At 37.7% G+C, this 23,949-nt stretch overlaps 1 protein-coding gene across 1 annotated transcript; it reads right to left on the bottom strand.

Annotated features, from left to right (window-relative positions):
* Nucleotides 1-564: 564 nt before the first annotated feature.
* Nucleotides 565-16,408, bottom strand: LOC141293957 (uncharacterized). Its single transcript, XM_073826030.1, has 15 exons — nt 15,875-16,408; nt 15,590-15,641; nt 12,616-12,689; nt 12,285-12,319; nt 12,117-12,151; nt 10,272-10,380; nt 10,030-10,189; nt 5,182-5,335; nt 5,086-5,102; nt 4,954-5,005; nt 3,875-3,923; nt 3,621-3,783; nt 3,467-3,500; nt 3,328-3,365; nt 565-872 (listed from the first exon to the last, which is right to left on the bottom strand). The coding sequence occupies exons 1-15, from the start codon at nt 16,359-16,361 to the stop codon at nt 847-849; spliced, it is 1,485 nt and encodes a 494-aa protein (XP_073682131.1). The 5' UTR covers nt 16,362-16,408; the 3' UTR covers nt 565-846.
* Between the last annotated feature and the right edge of the window lie 7,541 nt (nt 16,409-23,949).

The following is a 23,949-nucleotide window of genomic DNA, read 5'->3' as shown; positions in this document are numbered from 1 at the left end:
GTTTTATTGTTTAATCTAATATCATTTGGTTATGTGTTTAAATTCTGCATGAATATTCCCAAACACTATGATCTCTGTGTGTGATTTGTGATTGTTGTCATATTACTATAAAAATATAAAATACACGTTTGTACTAAAGTAAAAATGGATGATAAATACGCCTTTCGTATGGAAATAAAAAGCAGGCACTTTGAGTGTTTTGTTCATGGTATTTATTTTCATATAAAAGCAATAGAACTTAAATTATATCATGTTTATCAGCAACACAGCAGGTGATTGTGAATAACGCGATATCCGCCTTTGATCTCGTAGGTAGGCCTATCTGTTCCGCTTCCAAAGCTCAGAACTGTCCGTCTTGACTGCGCTGATTTCACTCCTCCCCTCACTGCAGCCGCCTACTCTGGCCTACATTTCAGGCGAGGCTAGGCGCATCTCAAACAAGCCTATTATCATGCATTTGAAGTGTTTGTAGAGAGGGGAAAAACACTAGCATCATTATTGAAATAGTTAGAGGGTAAATAGATTTAAAAATAAATATTGAAGCACGGAGGAACAAAAAACAAATATAAAACTTGTTCTTTTTATTTGAACAGAGATGGAAAAGAGCAAAATATGAAAATAAACAAATATCAAAAGCATCTCCAAGATAATTACAAACATCAAAATCTTTATAAAAGAATTTTTCCATCATAATAATTGATTAATATGATTAGAATGTTTCATAATATTTATTTCTACAATATACAACGCTTTGAGCTTTAGTTTCCTGGATATCTTCGATCATTCAGTCTCTGTTTGCTTCCTCAGATGAGAACACTTGTATGATCCGCATCCTCCTCGAGCAGGTCAGCTGTCATCGTTGTCATATACATCTGCCAGGAATCAAACAAACAATAAATCACCATTGCTATTATAATTACAAATTAAACCCAATAAAAGTCCCCCACAAGATGAAATAATAAGATATTTAATCTAGGATTTAAGGTGAGACACTGCAGGTGAATAGGGTAAACAATTACAGTTATGACCTTACTTATCCAGTTGATTGATTACATTCATTATTGCAAACATTTTTTGTATTAAAAGTTTTCTAAAATGTTAGGTTTAAATATGCAAATGAGCCATTATTATTGAAATAATAATAATAATAATAATATGCACTAATTTGCATACATTTATAGTACAAAAAATCTAAACACTGGATGAAGTCAATTAAAAAAAAATTTAGAGTCAAATTTGGGGTATCTCCTTTTGTGACTCCAATTCAGAAAATTGCAAATTACAAATCCAGATGAAACAGATGAAACTGACAAACAGGAGAAACACTGTCCGCAACGATACAGTCAGAATTATTACCATGGATTGATTTGACTGTAACACGAACTGCAACATTGCATTGCAGCAGAAATGTGGATATATCTAACTGTATTATATTATTAATGTAGACATGTTTTAAATGTATTAATGAGTAATGTAATATAATTACAGTATTTTGTGATTAATCTATAGCGTTTGTGCATTTATGCTGAATGTATTTAGACCACTGTTTTTCATATAAATACCTAGAAACCATGTAATAAATTTTTTTACCATGGTATTGAGGTGCTATAGGCCTATGCAGGGGTGACTTTAACGTGTTGAAGCCCAGGAGTCTACACTAGGAAGGGGACTCAGTGACAACAGCATTATGTAAACAAACTCACACACTCATTTTCAGCAACGTCCTGGTTGTAGAGGGCTATATAGTGAATGGGTTAGTTTAGGTTTTCCCTACACAGTTTGTATAGTTGGTATGTTCCACGTATTCCACAGATATACTGTAAGGGTGTAGGGTCAGCACAGCTCCTCTTTTCACCAGTAATGTCCTCTTTTTGGACCTAAAGAAATGCGTCCAGCCGGGATTTCTAAATCGCCCAAAATGTCCGGGATTCAGCTTTTGCTTTCTACAGTCGGCATCCGTTGCGTGTGTTTTTAATTAAAGCCCTGCGGGGGAAGTTTTCTTGATCCCGCTCCCTCTGAAGTTCTGACCATTACCGCCTGCTCACACAATTACTGTCATATTGCAAATAATGTCCGCACATCAGGGAGCAGCCATCATATGCGCTCTTCATACACCTAACTGTAATACCTCAAACAGAATAATCTAATTTCACCAACTGTTAACATTTTTACAGATGTTAATGTTTTCGATGGACATTATCTGAGCTGTAAATCATGATATCAGTTTAATATGTTACTAGACATTGCTCTATCCCACTCAGTTCATAGTAATTCTATTTCTGTGGGTCTTAAAAAAAGAAACAAAAAGCCTTACATTTGATTTAAAAAATCTTGCAGATACCATGTACACTGTAAAAAGTTTTCACCAGATTCAACTTAAAAACCTAAGTTCAGCTTCTGCCTTAAAATGTTTAAGTTAAATCAGCTTAAAACTACAAGTCATTTTAACTTATTACACTAAAAATCAGTTGATTTAACTTAGAATTTTGAGGCAGCTGCTGAACTTAGGTTTTTCAGTTGAATCTGGTGAAAACTTTTTACAGTGTAGGCCTAAATAGTTCAATAAAATTCCTTCCTTGATATTGGTGTTTGGAAAAGGAGGACACTGCATAGGGCCCAGAGGTTGAAAGTGGCCCAGAACGGGGGCCCAGAAAACTCAATGGAGGGGTGTAGCATGGGTCAATGAAGAACAAACATTCTGACCAGAGGCAGTTCTAGACACTTTTTAGATTGCCATCGACTTGTTTTGTTTGTTCAATTTGCACACTGAACATGGCTGGAGCTCTTATTTATGAACTCTCAAACAGTCTCAAATGTCTACAGTTTTGCATGCCCCTGGACCCCCATAGAAGGACACACATCCGCACACCACTGTCTCACTAGATCTTACGTGACCATGATGTGAGCCTCACCCACCATCATAACCCCCTGATGTTTTCAAATCCTACAAACAAACTAAATTGGATGTGTGTCAGTATAAAAGGATCTGTGCATTTATTGCATTAACAATGTCACTTTTGCTTTAGGAATTTGCGTATATTTACTGAGGAAGGTGATACGTGATCTTGGTAAGCAGTTTGACGTCATTGTAGTAAATATTTTTGGTGCATCAAAAACCATGCTTATTAAGATAACAAAAGATATGCCAATCCAGCACTAATTGGTGCATGAGAAGTCACCAAAATGAAGTAGGTTATTTGAACCTCATAATTAAATACAAAATGGTTTAGAACTAAAAAAAAAGGTCCACTTTTCAAAAAAAAAGAAAAAAAAGAACCCCCCCTTCCGCTAGGCTGGCTACGGACCTGTTAAATAAATAAAAGTTACCTGAAGCAGCATCAATGTCATCATAAACCTCATTATCCCTGAAAATAAAAAGTAGAGGATTAGATCACATTTAAAAATAAAAAAAAATAAGCAAATAAAAATGACTAATATTACTGTATTGAAATAAATGAATACATACTCATGCAAAAGGTAATTGAAGGGTACATATCCATCTGTGCAAACAGAAAGAGTGGACAATGATTAATACTGATAAATAACAGTATAGTTCTCCTTATGTCTCTGGGTTAGGATCTTCAGTAGCACATGTGTCCAGCAGGTGGAGTGTGACTCACATTTTCCCTGTTTATTGCGGCACAGAACCTGCTTCTTGCTGGTCTCCTGTATGACGTCCAGAAGCTCTCCACGGACCAGCGGCAGATCCTTGCTCCCAGCCTTCTTCAAACTGGCGTTAGGGTCCACCATCATGGTGTACAACACTCGAATGGGTCCTTCAAACTAATAAACATTTGCACATATTTAATACTTTACTGCAATTTAAGGCATATGATCAACAATTAATCTGTAAAATACAAATAGACAGATTCACCTTAAACTTCTTTCGCATCTCTTTCTCCTCTTTCTCCTGATGCTTGGACCTGAACAAAACCATACGGCATTAGCTCTCTCACAAACTGTATATGTCCTTCACTAAAGCACACGCAACAGTAAACAACACCGGCGTGATGTGATGCTCAGCTGGAAAGAAAAGGAGATTGTGAACCAATACAATTTTGTTCTGAAGCCAAAGGAAACATTAAGATATTTCTTTAATACTATTTATGATCATGACATGATTAATGATCAATACAGAAAACCTGAATAACTAGGAAAAGCTAAAACAAAGCCCTGGTTTTCTCTGTGGTCGTGTGTAGGTTATCCATTAACAGCCTGCTAAAATATGATAGAGACAGTTTGTCATTTGTTTAAAGAACATGAAGCTGAACAAACACACTTACTTAGCTTTTCATGTGTACATTATGAGACAATAATAGCAAACAGAAAGAAATGGACATAGTTGGTGTGATTGTTTTGAAACACTTAAGGTGCGCTCACATTAGTGAAATTCAGAGGAATTTTGCGTGCAGTCCATTGTCTGCTGTCAACCGTGTGCTTATTTAAATGGACATAAATATGGCAAGCCGTTTTAGCCTAAAATATACTAAGCGTTACTCGTCGTAATTGCATTTTCAATCAGAGAGCTCTATAATTACATTTTTACTAGTAACAATGCCAATTAGAGAGCTCTACAAATGAATTTTTACTAGTCATATGTCACCATCGACTTCCATTCATTTTTAATTACAGAGCTCCACAACAGAATTTTTACTAGTAAGAATTTTAATTAGAGAGCTCTGTAAATGGAATTATTACTAGTAAAATTTAATTTAGAATGTTCTCTAATTGTAATTTTTACTAGTAAAAATTCAATTACGATGAGTAACGCTTAGTATATTTTAGGCTAAAATGGCTTGCCATACATAAACTGAATGAAAATAAGACAGTTTTATGTCATAAACCACATCACATTGTGGTCGCCCAGATGATTTAATAACATTTGTATTTTGATCAACACTGATGTACACAGACTACATCTGTTAAAAACTAAAGAAGAAAGATGAGAGACACCTGATCTCTGGAGGAGGAGGAGGAAAGTCCTGGTCCACATCGTCATACACATCTGAGAGAAGCAGAGCACACACTGATCAATATCCAGAACAAACACCTGCTGGACAGGAGACGTCTGTGTGTGTTACTCACCATCACTGTGAAAACTGCTGAAAACAGAAAACACACACAATGTGAGCTCAAACCTTAGAAAGCATTAAAAACCTCCCGTGTGAGTGTTGGTCTCACCTGTCCAGGTAGTCGCTGGAGCCGATATCGTCGTATAGTTCTGGGTTGATGGGTCGTCCCGCTGAAGGCTGGTAGGACGGAGCGGCTTGACCAAGGATTTTCCGCTTGACTTCTTCATAATCCACGTCCACACAGGAGTTACTGATGTAGCCAACTGCAACAGTAAACACACATGTACAGCCTTAGGAATACTCTTGGTTTCTGTGCTCATTAGGAAAATGTCATGCAAAACCAGGACTTGATTGGTATAAAATGGAAGCACCGACAGATTTTCTTCCATATTGTGACTTACATTCAAGTGCAAAATTAAGCGAGTGTTTTTAACCAAGAAAATAGTGGCAACAAGATAGATACTCCACATTCTCTAAATAAGAAGCTCACTTTTATAGGCGTGGTGTATCTGGAATTATCCGCTGCTGGTGTTCGTGGTCTAAGAGAAGACACCGTAAGACTTTGGGCCCATGTTTGGAGAAGCTTAGATCTTTATTGACTTGAACTGAGGAGAAACCTAACCCCACCCTTTTTTTCATAGTTCCTTGTTCAGGATGTAATTTGCTGTTTTCTACCTGACATACACTTCTATCAGTGGTTTTGGTTTTGCAGTAGGTTAACCTGGTTTCTACCGCTGATTATACTGAATCTTCATGTAAAGGTGTATGTAGGCATTTATATGCCCTTGTCACTGGATGTTTGTATATGTATTTGTTTATGTTTATTGTTTATATTAGTTTATGCATAATCTTGTATATATTTTGTTGCATATATGTCTCATTTGGTTGTTTCTTTTGTAATTTACTCTTCCGTCTATCTGACAAGTCTACATTATTGTTAATTATTTATTTATAATTCATATAATTGTTTAAAGTTTTATGCATTTATTTATTTATTTGTAATTATTTTGCTGTTGTTTTGAGAATAAAAAAATAATGATACATTTTTTATAAATAATGATTTATAACTTTTTTGAAACGCGTTTTTCAGGATTTTTTATTTTTTGTTATTCTGTCTCTTACAGTTCAAATAAGTCTATAAATAAAATTATAGACTGATCATTTCTTTGTCAGTGGGCAAACATACAAAACCAGCAGGGGATCAAATAATTGTGTGAAGGGCATTAACAAACAAGAAAATAATGTTGGGTGGTGACTCGAATCAGACCCTTTCTTCTGTATTGTGACGTACATTTGATGGATTACTGAGAAAGAAAAGTATAGGACAGGGACCTGGATCACAATGAAGTGGAACATGTGACACGGATGTAATGAGTTTCACTTGGATATGTTATATTTCCACCACAATGGGATACACACCCAAGTGAAACACATTAGCAAATGAGGAAAAAACACTTGCATTGTGTTTAAAATAAGATCTTTGGTCTCACTCTTTCTGAAAACAGAAACTTTCACAGATATGCAATCAAAGCCATTTAAATTAGAATAAAGATGCTGGTTATTAATGTGAAGATATGTTAGCTTAAAACTAGTGATATTTTGTTGTTGGAACAAACCAGCCAGAAATCATATAGAAAATGTTATAATGAGCTTGAAACAGAAATGAAAGTCACTCAAACCTAAATCAGGCTTTCAAATTAAGCTCAAATTTGAAACTGTTCTGAGACCTGCTCAAATAGAATTAGGCAGTGTCTATAGTAACATATTAAACTGAAAAATGACTGTAAAAAGCATAATTTACAGATTATTATTTGAATGTTTTGATATCCTTCATATTTTGTGTGGTCAGTTCACAGCAGTGATAGAAATTAATCATTTCCATTACATTTTATGGGAACTTTTACAATTTTTCTAAAAGTGTGCATCATCTTTTGAGTCAAATTCGTGCATTTAGGCTGCTACCAAGCAAACGAAATCAGGGAAAACACAGAAGCTGCATCTGAAGAGCATTGAGATCAGATCAGAGGGACATGGACTGCTTTAACCTGCAGTTACAAATGCAGAAATTATGTTTGGAAATATGGTGGATCTCTTAATATTAACTTCTTGTTTGTTGAACTGTTGTATAAAATCAACATCACATTTGTAATCATGCTGACTTTTGGAGAAAAAACAGCACTCTGTGTGATATCAACTATGTAAAAAGATATTAATATCTGTCACGATCCAGGCGGGGTTGAGGAGTGGAAAATGATGAGGAGAACCGGAGTAAATGAAAACGTAAATGGTTTATTAAATAAAACACTGTAACTAATGCAAACAAACAAAAACCGGGAGTATAAGATGAACACATGAACACAAGCAAACAGAGGTAACAGTAAGCATTGACGGACAAATGGGGAGTGCACACACAGACTCTTAAATACACAAAAGACAAGGCGTGGTCACAAACGAGATAACAGGATGACGAGGGGGAAATACAAATATGGGCATAGAAGGAACCAAAAGGACTAACCAAAAGGGGGAGAAACAAGGACTAAACCAAATGAACTAGAAACATGGGGGGGGAAAACACTTGGAAAACATGACAGAACAGGACAATACACAGACATGACTCTGACAATATCTACATTTTCTGCTCCATATCTTGAATTATGTGATCATTCTAAATGCATTTTAACAGACTGAATCATGCAGTGAAAGAACACACTCTAAATGCGCACACGCAATAGTTTAACCCCACTAGACTTCATCTCGTAATGTATGCGTGCACTCGCAATATCCTTAATAATGTCAAACCTTACGTGGTTAAAACAACAATCATGACATTATCACAGATGATATCGCACACCCCTGATCTTTATCATGCATTGTTGTCTTATATATCCACCAGTTCTCAGTTAAAGCTCTGTGTGTTTGCAGGGTAAAAACATGGGTGGATTTTCACATTGGTCTGAACTATTGAAAATGCACATTCATTCTCTGCCAGCAGATGGCGCTTTTGGAAAAGATATAATGGTTTCCCCGGGAATGGCACAAAGCAGCCAGCCAGAATTTAATTTGTAGTTTTTGATCATTTTTGATGTTAACTTTAATTTGATACAACTAAAATTTTGTCATGATGAGAGGATTTATGAGCTTGCAAAAGTCAGCGATGGACAAAAGCTCAAGTGTTTGAGCGGTGAGCAGATCCTAACCTAAACGCCTCTGATTGGCCATCGCATTCAAGAAATCAACACATATGTCTGTGATTGGCTACACTGCTCAACGCTGCAAAAACCACAATGTAAACAGAAACCTTGTGACGCTCTCCAGAGCGCAAACACAAACATGCACTGGATAGTGTGTCAGATCTGTTTTACCAATATGAGAGTGAATAGAGAACATCTGGAGTTTTTCATCTGGTTCCACTGATATAAGCTGTCCTTACTGTGACATGTTTGTCTCTTCAGTTCACTTACATGCAACAGTGTGGTTTAAAGGTGCCATAGAATGTAAAACTGTATTTACCTTGGCATAGTTGAATAACAGTTCAGTACATGGACATGACATACCATGAGTCTCAAATACCAATGTTTCCTGCTTCTTATATAAATCTGGTGTTTGCAAAAGACCACTGAAAAATAGGTTAGTTCCAACATAACACCGACTATGACGTAAGAGTTGCAATCCTTGGCCACAGCCATATCACCCTGCAGCCCAAGATCGGTTGCTCACTGAAGCTAAGCAGGGCTGAGCCTGGTCAGTACCTGGATGGGAGACCTCCTGGGAAAACTAGGTTGCTGTTGGAAGAGGTGTTAGTGAGGCCAGCAGGGGGTGCTCACCCTGTGGTCTATGTGGGTCCTAATGCCCCAGTATAGTGACGGGGACACTATACTGTTAAAGGCACCGTCCTTCGGATGAGACGTTAAACCGAGGTCCTGACTCTCTGTGGTCATTAAAAAAATAGCTACGCCCCCAACATTTGCATCGCCCAATCATCAGTAGTTCTGCAGGTAGGCTATTGTGAAAGGACAAAGGCGAAAATGGCAGATCACAGGAATAAATGTTATGTTCCAGGTTGTGCAGGAGATGTTGAGTGCAGGGTTAGGTTGGTGTCTGTACTCAGAAATTCAAGGAAAACAAATAACGCATTCTAATAAAATAAGACGAGCCACTGAAGGAACACGGTTAGCTTACTGCTAGCGCTAGCCTCTTATATCACAGTACATAAGATTTCACTTACCACATAAACAGAGTAAGGAGAGATGACTGTGCGGACGATGGCGAATGATTTACAGATCCTGAGCATCACTAACAAGCATCTAAACTTGTCAAATATGTGGTAAGTACTGCCGCTGCAGTATAACGTTACACAGAGCATGTGCAAATGGTAAATCTCAAAAGTGAGAGTAAAATGATGGTGCATTCAAAACGGCAGATTCAATGATCCACATATTAATAGCGGCTCGAGCTCCGTCATTAAATATATATTTTCCTCCATGTGCGAGCTGAAACGAGCCACTCTGAGAAACAGCCAATCAGAGCAGAGCTCCTCATTAATATTCATGAACCTTCCAAATAAGGCAATAACAGAGCATTTCATTCTAGGGACAAATCCTAGGGTTGTAAATGGACCTGTAAAACCGTTTCTGGAGAATTTTTGCTCTTTTCTATGCCATATACCTTCTCTGTAGATATCAGAGAACAATTTAAAATATTGTATCAATGCATTCTATGGCACCTTTAAGTGATTTTATTTCTTTCCTGAACCACGAATGGGGAATAGAATAGAATAGATTGGTATTACACTGTCCCCCTCTCAGCTCACTTCAGCTTGAAATCCCCAAGCTGACATCACTTCCTCTGTGGAACGTCTTGCCTCATCACCACTGCTGTGTTTGTTTTTGGAAACTAAGGAACTAGTCAAAATGAGTTTCTGATGGTCAGCGTGTCTCAGTTAGATGTTGAGTCTTACCGCTGCCCCTCATGTCTCGCGCCAGCCATCTCCCCCCAGGATTGTTGTTGACGCGGATGATCTCCACGCTGTCTCCCTGTCTCACGCTCAGGTCATTCTTTCCGCCCTGCCAGTCCTCTCTCACGCGGGCCATGTGGATCACCTCGATCGGACCGTTCAGCTATCACACAAACACAACCATCAACACCTACACATCACAGAGACTCATTCATGACATCCTCAACACTAACACAAATGCTTACCTTAAATTTTTTTCTATACTCGTTTTCCAACTTCTGCTTGTCCTTCAGTTCTTTCTTGTCCAGCTCTGTCTTTTTAATCTCTTTGATCTTTCTCTCAGCGGGAACAGGTCTGCAACACAGAGTTCAGATTAAAGGAGCAGCGCAAACCACACTGACTTTCCTTCTTCAGAGGAACACAAGAGGAGCTATTCTCATCAACGGAAGACCACTGCGCAGTTTATTTGAAATGCTTTTATAACAGCAGTCAAGATTTCTTGTACTAAAAGATATAATTCAGTTTTGCTTGATCTTATATCCTCACTGTAACATCACGCTACACACTGCAAAAATGCTTTTCTTACTTTGTCTTGTTTCCAGCTAAAATATCTAAAAATTCTTAAATCAAGAAGGATTTTCTGGACAAGTAAAAATGATTTTCTTGGTTTTAGTTTTTGCTTAGAACAAGCTAAATAATCTGCCAATGGCGTAAGCAAAACAGAAAACAAGATTTTTTTTTTCTTACACCATTGGCAGATTATTTTAGCTCGTTTCAAGCAAAAACACACCTAATTTTTACTTGTTTTTTTCTCAAAACAAGAAAATAATTTTTTACTCATCTAGAAAATCCTTCTTGATTTAAGAATTTTTAGATATTTTGGCTGGAAAAGTAAGAAAAGTATTTTTTGCAGTGCAATATTTTGTTACTGTATTTTTACAAATGAGTTTAGCATCACATTATGCACAGCACAGAAACAGACATTCATTTGGATATTTCCAAGAAAATTACATTATTATGAAAATGACAAATTACCATTTTTATGAAATTATTAAGATTAACGGTGTAAGTGAGTGTTATGTAAAAATAAGGTAAATGAGCTTACATGCCTGATATTGATAACTAAACTTTGAGAAGTAAACTTTATTAATATCATCCAGTAAGTGATAAACAGTGTTGGGTGTAACTAGTCACTAAGTAATTAGTTACTGTAATTTAATTATTTTTCCCTTGAAAAAGTAAAGTAAGGGATTACTCTTATTTTTTTCTGTCATTTAATTACAGTTCCTTCTTATTTAATTGAACTTAATACTGTGTATATGCCATAGAACATTGATATACAACACAATAGTGGATTTAATATCAAAATTTAAACTCTAACCTTAAATGCATGCTTTTTGTGTGCCCTTTCACTTTAAATACTTTGGTGAGTTAATAAGAATATTGGTAACACTTTAGTGTCCAGTTCTCACTAGTTGGTTATTAGCATTAATATTACTGGGATATTGGCTGTTTATTATTACTTTAAAAGCACACATTAATGTCTTATTCTGCAAGAGCTTATTCTAAATCGTTAATCCTACCCAATTCTTAAATGTAACAACTACATTACTAAGTATTAATAAGCCATAAATAGGAGTATATTGAGGCAAAAGTCATAGTTAATAGTTAGTAAATAGTGAGAATTGGACCCTAAACTAGTGTGAGTGTGACCAGAATAATGTATGTAGTAATCTATTATTTATTTGAAAGAATTAAAATCTGTCCTTGTATCACTAACTTGTCAAGGTTGATCTAGAAAGTAGGATTTAGAAAGTAATAAGTAATGAAGTACTTTTTGGAGAGAGTAGTTTGTACAGTAATCTAATTAGACTGTTGAAGATGTAATCAGTCACTAGTAATTGATTATTTTGAATCAGTAACTTACCCAACACTGCTGATAAAGTGTGAGTGTATCATGTTTCTGTGTGTAATGTTAATGTGTTGATGTTGATGGCATTATGCAAATGTGTGAAAAGCCGTTGTTGGAGTTTAGTTTCAGTGATGGTAGATCGGGAAGGAGCTGTGTGAACAACACTGATACCACTTACCTGTCTGGGTCCTCATAGATTTCCTGATCGCTGTCCTACAACGTCATACAGAAACACATGAGAGCGTACACTAAACATATTACAGAGTACATGGAGACCCTTGAACACACATCCTCTCTGTCACTCGCTCTGAGACGCATGAACACATAAATAACCCCACAGACTCACCTCATGCTGAGACGGGAAACCATCAGTCCATGAGTCTGAAACATGAGAACACAAACACACTGTCACTCACTTTTCAGCTTCACATAGGAAAGAAAAGTTAAAGACAATCAAAACAAATGTTAGATTATAGTTTGTCCACCACAGTGCTGGGTTGTTGTGAGTGGTCACCGATTTATTGCTGTGTGGTTAAAAAGCCCTCCCTCAAGTCTCTATGATAGTCTGATGTTCAGATATGTCTGGGCCACACAGTGTACATCTATAAGACTCCTTCATCTGTGTTACAACCCATCAGGTGAACATCACAAGTCCAGCTATACACTGATAAACCTACTGTGTTTAGGAGGAGTAGGAGGAGGAGGTGGGAGCGCACTGATGTCGTCATAGTCCTCTCTGGGGTCTGTGTTTCTGATCCACACAACACATGGAAATAAGAGTTAGAGGACATACTGACCCAATCAGACTCAACAGCAAACACACAGACTCTATATCAACAATTACAGTGAGGGAAAACTAAATATTTGATCCCCTGCTGATTTTGTACCTCTGCCCAATGACAAAGAAATGACCCGTCTATAATTTTAATGGTAGGTTTATTTGAACATTAAGAGACAGATTAACAACAAAAAAAGTAAAACATTGATTTTCATTTTAATGAGTGAAATAAGTAATTGATCCCTTATCAATCAGCAAGATTTCTGGCTCCCAGGTGTCTTTTACACAGGTAACAAGCTGAGATTAGGAGCACTCTCTTAAAGGGAGTTACCTGTATAAAAGACACCTGTCCACAGAAGCAATCAATCAATCAGATTCCAAACTCTCCACCATGGCCAAGACCAAAGAGCTGTCCAAGGATGTCGGGGACAAGATTGTAGACCTACACCTATTCGATAGCAATCTTTCCTTCGAAAGCCACATTTCTAGCATTTGCAAAACCGCATTTTTCCATCTAAAAAATATATCGAAATTACGACCTATGCTATCAATGTCAAATACAGAAACGTTAATTCATGCGTTCATGACCTCAAGGGTAGATTATTGTAATGCTTTATTGGGTGGTTGTTCTGCACGCTTAATAAACAAACTCCAGCTGGTCCAAAATGCAGCAGCTAGAGTTCTTACTAGAACCAGAAAGTATGACCATATTAGCCCGGTTCAGTACTTGAGCGAGCTCTTATCATATTATAGTCCCTCACGTCCGCTGGGTTCTCAAAACTCCAGCAATTTGATAGTACCTAGAATATTAAAATCAACTGCCGTCATTTTCTTATTTAGCGCCCAAACTCTGGAACAATCTACCTAACACTGTTCGGGAGGCAGACACACTCTGTCAGTTTAAATCTAGATTAAAGACCCATCTCTTTAACCTGGCCTACACTTAATACATTTCATAATCCGAATCCGTTAAAGGATTGTTAGGCTGCATTATTCAGGTCAACCGGGAACACTTTCCCAAAACACCTGATGTACTTGTTGCATCAGAAGAAGAATGGCATCTACGCTAATATTAGTATCTTTCCTTCTTATTCCGAGGTCACCGTAGCCACCTGTATCCAGATCAGACGGTCACTGCAGTCCCCCGGATCCAGTCCGTATCAAGAGCAGATGGTGGATCAGCACCTACAGCCGAATGTCAGCGGATACCATTTTAACTAGATGAGCCCCAGAGACAGATCAGATGGTCAGTAAAGAACTCCTAACCAAGACAGCCGCTGGCACAAGGCCATGGGAACCAGATGAGTCCTCTGCAATTTGACTTTGATGCAACATGGAACTTTTGCATTATTTCACACACTATTGTCCTATTTTAATATTTTAATACTGTAAGGTTGCTTTGACGCAACTTGTATTGTAAAAAGCACTGTATAAATAATCTTGACTTGACTACACAAGACTGGAATGGGCTACAAGACCATCGGCAAGCAGCTTGGTGAGAAGGTGACAACAGTTGGTGATTATTCACAAATGGAAGAAACACAAGATAACTGTCCATCTCCCTCGGTCTGGAGCTCCATGTGAGATCTCACCTCGTGGAGTTTCAATGATCATGAGAACGCTGAGGAATCAGCCCAGAACTACACGGGAGGATCTCGTCAATGATCTCAAGGCAGCTGGGACCATAGTCACCAAGAAAACAATTGGTAACACACTACACCGTGAAGGACTGAGATCCTGCAGCGCTGCTCAAGAAAGCACATGTACAGCCGTCTGAAGTTTGCCAATCAACATCTGAATGATTCAGAGGAGAACTGGGTGAAAGTGTTGTGGACAGATGAGACCAAAATCTAGTTCTTTGGCATCAACTCAACTCGCCGTGTTTGGAGGAGGACGAATGCTGCCTATGACCCCAAGAACACCATCCCCACCGTCAAACATGGAGCTGGAAACATTATGCTTTGGGGCTGTTTATCTGCTAAAAGGAACAGGACAATTGCACCGCATCAAAGGGACGATGGACAGGGCCATGAACAGTCAAATCTTGGGTGAGAACCTCCTTCTCTCAGCCAGGGCATTGAAAATGTGTCGTGGATGGGTATTCCAGCATGACAATGAGCCTAAACACACAGCCAAGGCAACAAAGGAGTGTCTCAAGAAGAAGCACATGAAGGTCCTGGAGTGGTCTAGCCAGACCTTAACCCCATAGAAAGGGACGTCAGCCTCCAAACCTTAATGACTTTAAGAGGATCCGCAAAGAGGAGTGGGACAAAATCCCTCCTGAGATGTGTGCAAACCTGCTGAACAACTACAAGAAACGTCTGACCTCTGTGATTGACAACAAGGGTTTTGCCATTAAGTACTAAGTCATGTTTTGCGAAGGGGTCAAATACTTATTTCACTCATCAAAAAGCAAATCAATTTATAACTTTTTTCAAATGCGTTTTTCTGGATTTTTTGTTGTTATTCTGTCTCTCACTGTTCAAATAAACCTACTATTAAAATGATAGATTGACCATTTCTCAAAATCAGTAGGGGATCAAATACATTTTTCCCTCAGTGTAAAACAGATATCCATTACGGCACACAATGCTTGCTATCTGAGGTGGTTTCATAAGCGTCTACAAAGAGAGTCAGGAAATGCCACGGTGCACGCTTTACACCCACATACTTCCAGGAGCAAAGATCGCACATTAAGACGCACGTATGAAGAGATGCAATAGAACGCAAGATGTTGCTTTGTGCAGTTCACAATTATTTCTCTTTGTCACTATGAGGCAGTTCAGATATGAAAGAAAATACGCATTTGTGTTATAGTTCCCTTCCCCTTCTCTTCCAAACTCTGAATATTTAGACAGAAATGTATTACTCACAAATCTGAAAATGATGTCAACTGGCTGGGCTTGTTAGGCGGCCTCGCCGGTCCTGCTCAAAATAAACCATAAATACTAAATAAAACCACATTTTCCTGTTCAAACTTTCAGTACAAAACATTAACATGGCACGGAAACAGCCTATGAAGAATAGTTACCATTATAAACGGCTGTTAGGAACCACTGCAGTAGGTCATATGGACCCATAAATGCAAATGTTTATTGCTGATTCATTACTGTTTTGTATACATATGCAGTAAAGGACTGAACAGGTCTGGCTCCCACCTTTAGAACTTTGCAGTTCAATGTTCCTTTTGGGAAGAACAACAGGGGCTTTCCTGCGCAAATGATCCAGGTTGACATACGGAGGACGCTTGGGTTTGGAGGGTCGCGGCCCGACGTTGGGAAGCGGTTTTCTCAGCGGCACCACCTCCGACACGCTCCTCTGGCTCGGCAGCGGCGGCTTGAGAGCTGAAGACGCTTTGATGTCGCTGTGCTGCTGGAGGATCTTGCGCTGAAGGAGTTCTCCCGTCAGCTTGACTCTGGAAGGAGGACTCTCCTGGGCTCCCAGTCGATGAGAGGGAGGAGGTCTTGGGAAGACTCCCTGAGGACCCGAATGAAACATCTCCGGTTCGCTTTGAGCGCTCAGAGGAAAGACGGGTCTCGGAGGCACAGCTAAAGTCTTGTTTCGGAGAGCTCCATTGGTTAGAGATTCTGGCGGCGCACCAGCCGTGTGAGGTTTGAGGCCGGTTACGCCTCCGGAAGCTACCATTTCTAACTGAGCGTGAAATTTGGCTCGGAGGGCCTTGACATCCACATTTTCCTCCTGTAAAACAATCAAATTAATTCACACTGGGCCGAAGGCTGATTACCGAACATGGTTTTCCCCCATGCATTCGCCAGTTTTTTTCACCATTGCGTAAATTAAATAGACAAAATGTGCTTTTTACAGTTTTGTCTTGCTTTTTAAAGAAAAAAGTCAATTACAAAACAACAATTTAAAAATATCTACTTAACACTAAACATTTTTAACATTCTAGTAGACATTATAGCCTACCAACAAACCACAATTTAACTTAAAATTAGTAAGTTAGTTAAATAATATTCTTTGGCCATTTTTAAGTCCTTCTTCTTGAATCAGGCATGTGTTTTTATGGACAAATAAATGCAGCCTTGCTGAGCAAAGGAGAATGTTAGAATAAATGTATTAATAGAGCTGTCGGAATGATTTTTGTCTTACTTTTTAATTTTAATTTACAGAACAACAGTAAAATGCCAATACTAACATTTCTGAATGTTGTCTTTTATTTAGTGGTAAACCCGCAAGAAGAGCTCAGTCCTAGTGTTTGCTGGCAGCAGCAGATTTGTGAATGATTGTCATCTTTGGTCTTTGAACCCTGGCTAAGGAGCTGCTGTCAGAATAAACACAATTGGTGTCTGGTGTATTAGACAACAGAACGTTCTGGAGTTGATTGACTAATGGATGATTTCAGTCATCATACAGTAACCTTTCTCTCCTCATGAAGACATGCGATGTGACACTAAACAGTCTCTCGCTGTCGCTGCTTGGAATGATTTTTGTGTCTTTCTCGGACAGTTTTAAATGTTTCCACACTGACCACATGTTTGATCATTAGTGAACGCCTCTATTTGATCAAATCTCATCATTGTTGGCTATCATTTATTCTGCCTTTTCACTTAATTATTCATTTTGGTTGCCGAATATTTGGTGCATCCCTAATTTTGACTGGTGCATTTCATTCAAAATGTAAAAACCTGTTCACTGGCTAACGTTAAGTTGCTTTACTCCATATGGTGAAAAACGGCAATCAATCATTTTACAGTAAAATACTGTTAAAGCTACACTGTTAGTGAAAACAAGTCATCTTAACATTTACAGCAAAATAATGAAACAAATCAAAGATGAAATCCTCACATTTGATGTTTTTCCGGTGTTGCTTCTTTTTTGTTGTTTAAATGAATATTGATTGCATTATTTCAGTGTCATGTGTGCTATCATGATCATGTTTTGTATTTGTGTGTATGACACACCTTCTCTATATGAGCATTTATTTCAGCTTGTGGATAAACTACTGATGAGCTGTGATTCATAATCATGATGTGTGTCTTTCTTTATCACCTCTACCACAGCACTAATGTAAAGCACTAATGTCAAGTATTTTCAGCTCATCAGAAGAAAATATAGCCTATATAATCAGTAATAGATCAACGCTATGAAGGAAACGAGCATGAGTTAATGATTGGCAGTCGATGTTGTGTGGCGCCGGTTTGTTCTATTTGAGAACTGCTGCTGTGTTTCTGTCGAGAGAAACTGGGCCAAACGGTACACGACACGCTTGCAGCTCCTGTCACATAAACATCTACAACATCTGACCTTGTGGCCGCTTTACCACACAATATTAACAAGTATGATCAGGAAAAAAGAGCGCTGCGGAGCAGGTGTGAACTCTCTGAAAAAAAGAGTCCAACAAATATGACATTTCAGCGTCTGACTTGAATAACTACTGAGAGATTGTATCATTGGAGACACCTTTGGCATTTCAGAAAGAGACCAAAGAGCTGCTCACTAGCAGAACTGTTGAAAACATTATTGAAAGCATTTAAAACAAATTACTTCCTTTTTAATTTTAATAAAAAATACAGATCTTTATGTTTTTTTGTCAACTCTGTTACGGACAAATTAGGCAATGTGTAGAATTTACAATAAATCATAACAGGAAAATCCTTCTTCTTATTAGACAAACAGTCCTTACCTTAATTCCAACACTAGAAACTGAGATAATATTTCACCTGTGCATACCTTAAAAAATACTTATGCCTTCACAGAACTGTCCACTTGAAGAAAATATTTTTCATCTGAAAATGTATTATACACAATATCTAGTAAAAAAAAAATGTTGTTAAAAATTATAAGGGTACAAAAATACACCTATAATGTTTAAACAACAATTTAATTTAATTTTTTTTTTTTTTTTTTTTGATAAACAGAGTTGACCCATTAAGTAACATAACTGTAAAGTAACAGAAGTGATGGACAGTCAGTTCTGGTCCACATTGTCAGTATTGTTACTCTACTTTGGTAACAGAGTTTGACAGTAACAGATTTGAACATCTGATTTATTTTTTGCCAAAAACTCCACAAATGAAATAGTGATTCAAAGACATTTAAATAACATAAAGTGTGATCAATGACAAATTCTGTTTTTTCTTGTGATTTTGTGGTAACAGTGTTGACACTTTATGATATAACTCTTGGTGTTGGAGCTTTTTAGATTAAAATATTGTCTCAGAGAAAGCACATCGACTTCTCAGCGTTTCAGATGTTATTAGTGAGGGAAGGTGACATCATTTCCTGTATCTTACATAGCTGTGAGAGATAATTCCAGTAATTTAAAGGCAAAATATGGTTTGGTAACAGAGTTGACGCAGGATTTTAGGTTTCAATTTATATTAGGTGGCCTTAACTATTATGCACTTACATTTAATTAATAATTTGATTTAATGCATTTATTGTGTGCATACATGTTTTTACATTGTACTTCTATTTTAAAAACACCTGCATGTAATTACATCTGTAATACATTTTTGTAATTCGATTTATAATTGCACTGTTGACCCATCCTTAACACTTTAACCCACCCTTAAACCAACCCAGACCACCAAACCTGTCCATAACCTTATCCGTATCACACCTCAATAGCAGCAGAAGTGTTTGCAATACGATATCAACCAAATAAATGCATTGTACTTATTTTTTGATGTAAGTACATGGTAATTAAGGCTACCTAATATAAAGTGAAAAAAAGTTATTTAAAAACAAAAATGTTGTAGAATTAGGAAAATGACTTAGGACGTATAAATAAATAAAATGAATGAAACATTACCAAAAGAAAGGTACAATAAAATATTTTGATTACACAATGATACGTGATGGAGAAAATACACTGACTAAATCAGACAAGAAGAAATCATGATTTTCACCTATTTTTACAGAAATTATTGTATTGTTATGAACTGTTATATCTTGTGATTCATAACGTAATTCAGACACCAAATGTACCTGCAATTATACTCAACCTACTATTGAGTTATAGAAAACTGTGAACAACGGACAGATGGACACACGGATGAATATGCACCACAAACAGTTAGAGGATAGCCTGAGGTTGGAAACACATTCATTTCTCTGGATCATGGAAAATGATTTGGACTTGTGCACAAATATCACTAATACGGTAGTAATGCACTGACCATTAGGATTTTTGGAGAAGAGCACTGTACTGATAAATAGATATTTCTGACAAAAGCACTGAGAAAGTAACACATTATTTGTTAAGGCTTTAACAAAAAAAAATACCAGATTGTTTTCTTAGGAGGAGACTGTTTTTTCAAGCACCTGCAAGTTTGAGATTTTGGGCTTTTTGGTGTTTCATAAAGTGTTTTTTCAGTCTAGTGGAAAGAAAACACCCAAAAGACACTGTTAAGTGTTTCTGTTATAGCACTTTATCTATTTGTGTCAAATGATTTCAATTACAATCCGTATTTTTAAAGACAATGAGTTTTTTCTCCTACACTGAGCCATAAATCTCCACTTCAGCAGCACTTACACACACCACACTTTACATTTGTGTTCCTGTCTATATCCTGAAGGTTTTTACAGAGGGATTTGTTCATATATAATAAATTAAATGTAACTTTTTACAAACTTGCAATACAAAAACTGTTTGCAATTATCAGTGTAATCAATCAACTGGGTAAGTAAGGTGATAACCATTAGTTAGGTCATTTTTTACCCAATTCACCTTGATATACATTCTTAGTCTTTTTTGTGAACAATTCATCAGTGTTTTCTGCTAAACTTTCTCAAATTTAAAACCCAAATCTGATGAGAGTAATTTCTCATAAAGTGACTCCTGATTGAGCAACACTGTGTCCATCTCTACTGGATTAGAGTCTTTGATTCATCGAACACCTGTTTGACTCAGATTACCTCCAAACTTAAACACCACGTTTACCACAAACATACAAGTGCATTAGTGTTCTCAAATGTTTGTTTAGGGTTAGTGCTGGTGTTAGTGAACTCTGCGACGGGTCACAATAGTGTTCTGTGGTGATGGACCGTAGGGCCACAGATGCTATCGACAGAGATAACCTGAGATGAACCTGAAAGCTGCTCAGAGGAGTCACCTGTAACAGGACACACTGTTGTTTGTTCATAAATAGCCATTGAGCAAACGAGCTGAGAAAGGCAGAAGTTCTTAGCAGAAGTATGGCACGGCTGTGGCGACGGCAGAACGGACTACAATAGACCTCAGACCAACCACAGCATCTCGTGTCCTGATTCACATCAGCTTTAAACATCTCTGATTGATGCCTCTCTCAAATGTGGAGCGCAAACATCCTCACCAGCATTCGAAGGCGCATCTGTCAGTCTGCGGCGTGTTTTAAAACATTAATGTCAAGACGATCAGATGTGGAGGGACAGATCATGAAGCGCTAAAGAAGCGAGCAGCAGATTGAGAACAATAGTGAGGCACAGGAAGCGTCTGCAACCACACACCTCTGCACAGCACATCACTCACCGACGGTTACCATAGAGACGACTGCCAGAAGACAACCAATCAGCTGCATGCTTTGCTAAAAACGCAACTGGTGTCAGTGACAAAAGAAAAATGAAAGCTTTGTCTCATCTCCTCTGGCCACAATCCAAACAATTCTATCATTCATGCTTTAAAATCAGACCAAATGATCATTCTGCAGTTTACAGACAGGGTTTTTGTGATTTCAAGATTATCACTCAAATCTAGATTTAAAAACCAATCACTAAAAAACCCTCCTGACTGACCGCTAATCACAATATCTGTCATCGTTCATCAAATTAGATGATGATTTATTACAGCAGTGAACAGCTAACCTGTCTGTGGTTATCACACTATATCAACACTCTTATCTCACTCTTATCTCACTCTTATTACTCTCTAAACATCTACAGCACACACAGATATTAGTGTAAAAAGATACAAGGAAAGCACATCATAGTTCATTGGAATAATATCTTTTATAACTTTTCAACGTCTGTTTTAGCTCAGGGGTGAGTAACATTATGAGTATCATTTTAAATTAGGGTTCAAATGTGCTCAAGTGTAGTCAGAGTAAATAAACACTGTGTGTGAACAACATAAACGAAGACAACAGGATAAACTGGATCAGAGTTAAAGGTGATTTAGTGATTTAGATGAACAAATTCATAGATAAACTCAGTTCAGAGCAGTTTTACTGAAACACAGAGATGTGATGAAGTCAGAAACACAGACAGAGAGCGGTATTCTCAGTTCTCAGCTGAGTTTAGACACAGATTGAACTTAATACTTTATAGATAACTTTATGATTTCAGTCTCAGAATGAAGTCATTCGTCAGCAGTCATCTAATAGTTATGTATAAGAGCTGAGATTAGTGTAATAGAGGATGAATGAGGTCTGCTTACCATGAGTAGATGATCAGAGTCTGGAGCTCAGACTGCAGCAGTTTCCTGAAGCGCGGATGAGCGACTGATGCAGCAGGAAGTTCACTGCAAATAAATGAAGGCAAATCCATTGGGCAACTCCGCATTTACATACAGGACTGTCAGCGGATTATATCAGTGCTTTAAAATAAACCACGACTTTACATTTACAAACACAGACGTGCGAAATGTTGTCTTTCTTTACAGGAAGGTACAGAGTTTAGTTATGGACGACTTGAGTAATGAATTAATCATATATAAATATTTAAATATAAATGATGAAGAAATAGTACATTTTGAATATTGCCGTTGTAGTCTGAGTTTGACAGAACAGCGTTCTCTCTCTAATAAACGCTGATGGAGAGGCGGCCGGAGCTTTGTCTCCCTCTGTCGGTCAGAAAGGGACATAGCAATTATTTTTAAAATATTAAAGCAGAAATATTAAAGCAGGCCGCAATTATTGCCATTTAAAGCATTTTTGTGGAGAATATGAAAAAAAGTCCTTTATTTGGAGGTCCACAGTTCCTCGACCACAGCTGCAGAGATCTTGGGATGTTCTCCTAAAGGTCCACTGAAGTGACACGCAGCATGAAACAAGTCAAAAGGGCGGGACATATCGAGCAGCACCGCCCACTTTTAAAAACAGCCAATAGCGTTCCACTATTATCTGGTCGGGCCAGAGCCACAGTTTAACAGATGACCTCCTACCCTGATAGCACACCTACATCTCAGAGACATCTATTTGACGTCTGCATTTACATCTGCAAGACATAGTTTACTCATCTGCAATACGTCTATTGGACGTTTCCTATCAGATGTCAAATAGACGTCTATTAGATGTCTTTAAGATATTTATGAATTAGAATGTATGTAAAACTGACATCTTACAGACATCTGCCAGACGTTTGTACACAGCAGATGCTTTCCAGATCAAGAGATCTTTAACAGACATCTTGCAGACGTACGTGTGCTATCTGCGTAGATTCAATATGAAACTCTAATTTAAAAAAAAAAAAAAAGTGATAATACTCACGCTGAGGCTATGTTGTTTATTACATGCCGACTCCTGAATAAGATCTGCTCTGGATGATCGTGTCTCTGGACCGGAGCCAAAGTCTGTACTAAACTGTGCTCGCTGCCGCGGTTCGCGAGACTCGCTGCGAAACCAGACCTCATTTGCCCCAATAGAAGCATATTTACAGTAGCTGCGTTTCCATTACAGATTTGCGCTATATTTGGCGCTAAATGTCAATTAAAAAGTATTGCAAAACGACGGCGTTGTTATGCAACTGAAGCGTAATTTTTTCCTCTCGCGATAAGTCATAACAACGGATTTTTGGGGGATTTTGGCTATATTTAATCGAATGTGACCTGTAAATGCAAAAAAAAAAAAACATATCCATTGCTGTTTTGCGAAGTATTCCTTTTTCGAATTGCCAGAAAAACCACCTCATGCAAGGGTAAAAACTTTGTGATATATGGGAGTTTTTGTGCAATTGATGCGTTTCCATTAGGCGTGATTTCAATTCGCAATTACAGTTTGCACAATTTAAAGGGCATGGAAACGCAGCTACTGTGAACAAGTGACCGCTCTCAGCTGCAGCTTCAGTGTCTATTTATAGTGTAGGGGGCGGGCCACTACGGATTCTAGAGAGCATTTGATTGGACAGAAGGTTCGATGAGAAGCTGAAGTGCAGAGTGATGTCATCAAAATCGTTGATTCACAATGGCGGAAGTAAAAGTTTTGAATGCTCATATCTTGTAAATGCAAATTTTGTTGTTGTATTAGAGCACACTAGCTTATACATAACTTTAAGGCTAACATATTCATACTAA

Source organism: Garra rufa, chromosome 20 (genome assembly GCF_049309525.1).
Source record: "Garra rufa chromosome 20, GarRuf1.0, whole genome shotgun sequence".
Taxonomy (NCBI): domain Eukaryota; kingdom Metazoa; phylum Chordata; class Actinopteri; order Cypriniformes; family Cyprinidae; genus Garra; species Garra rufa.
Note: the sequence above shows the minus strand (reverse complement) of the source record. Positions and strands in the feature narration are given on the sequence as shown.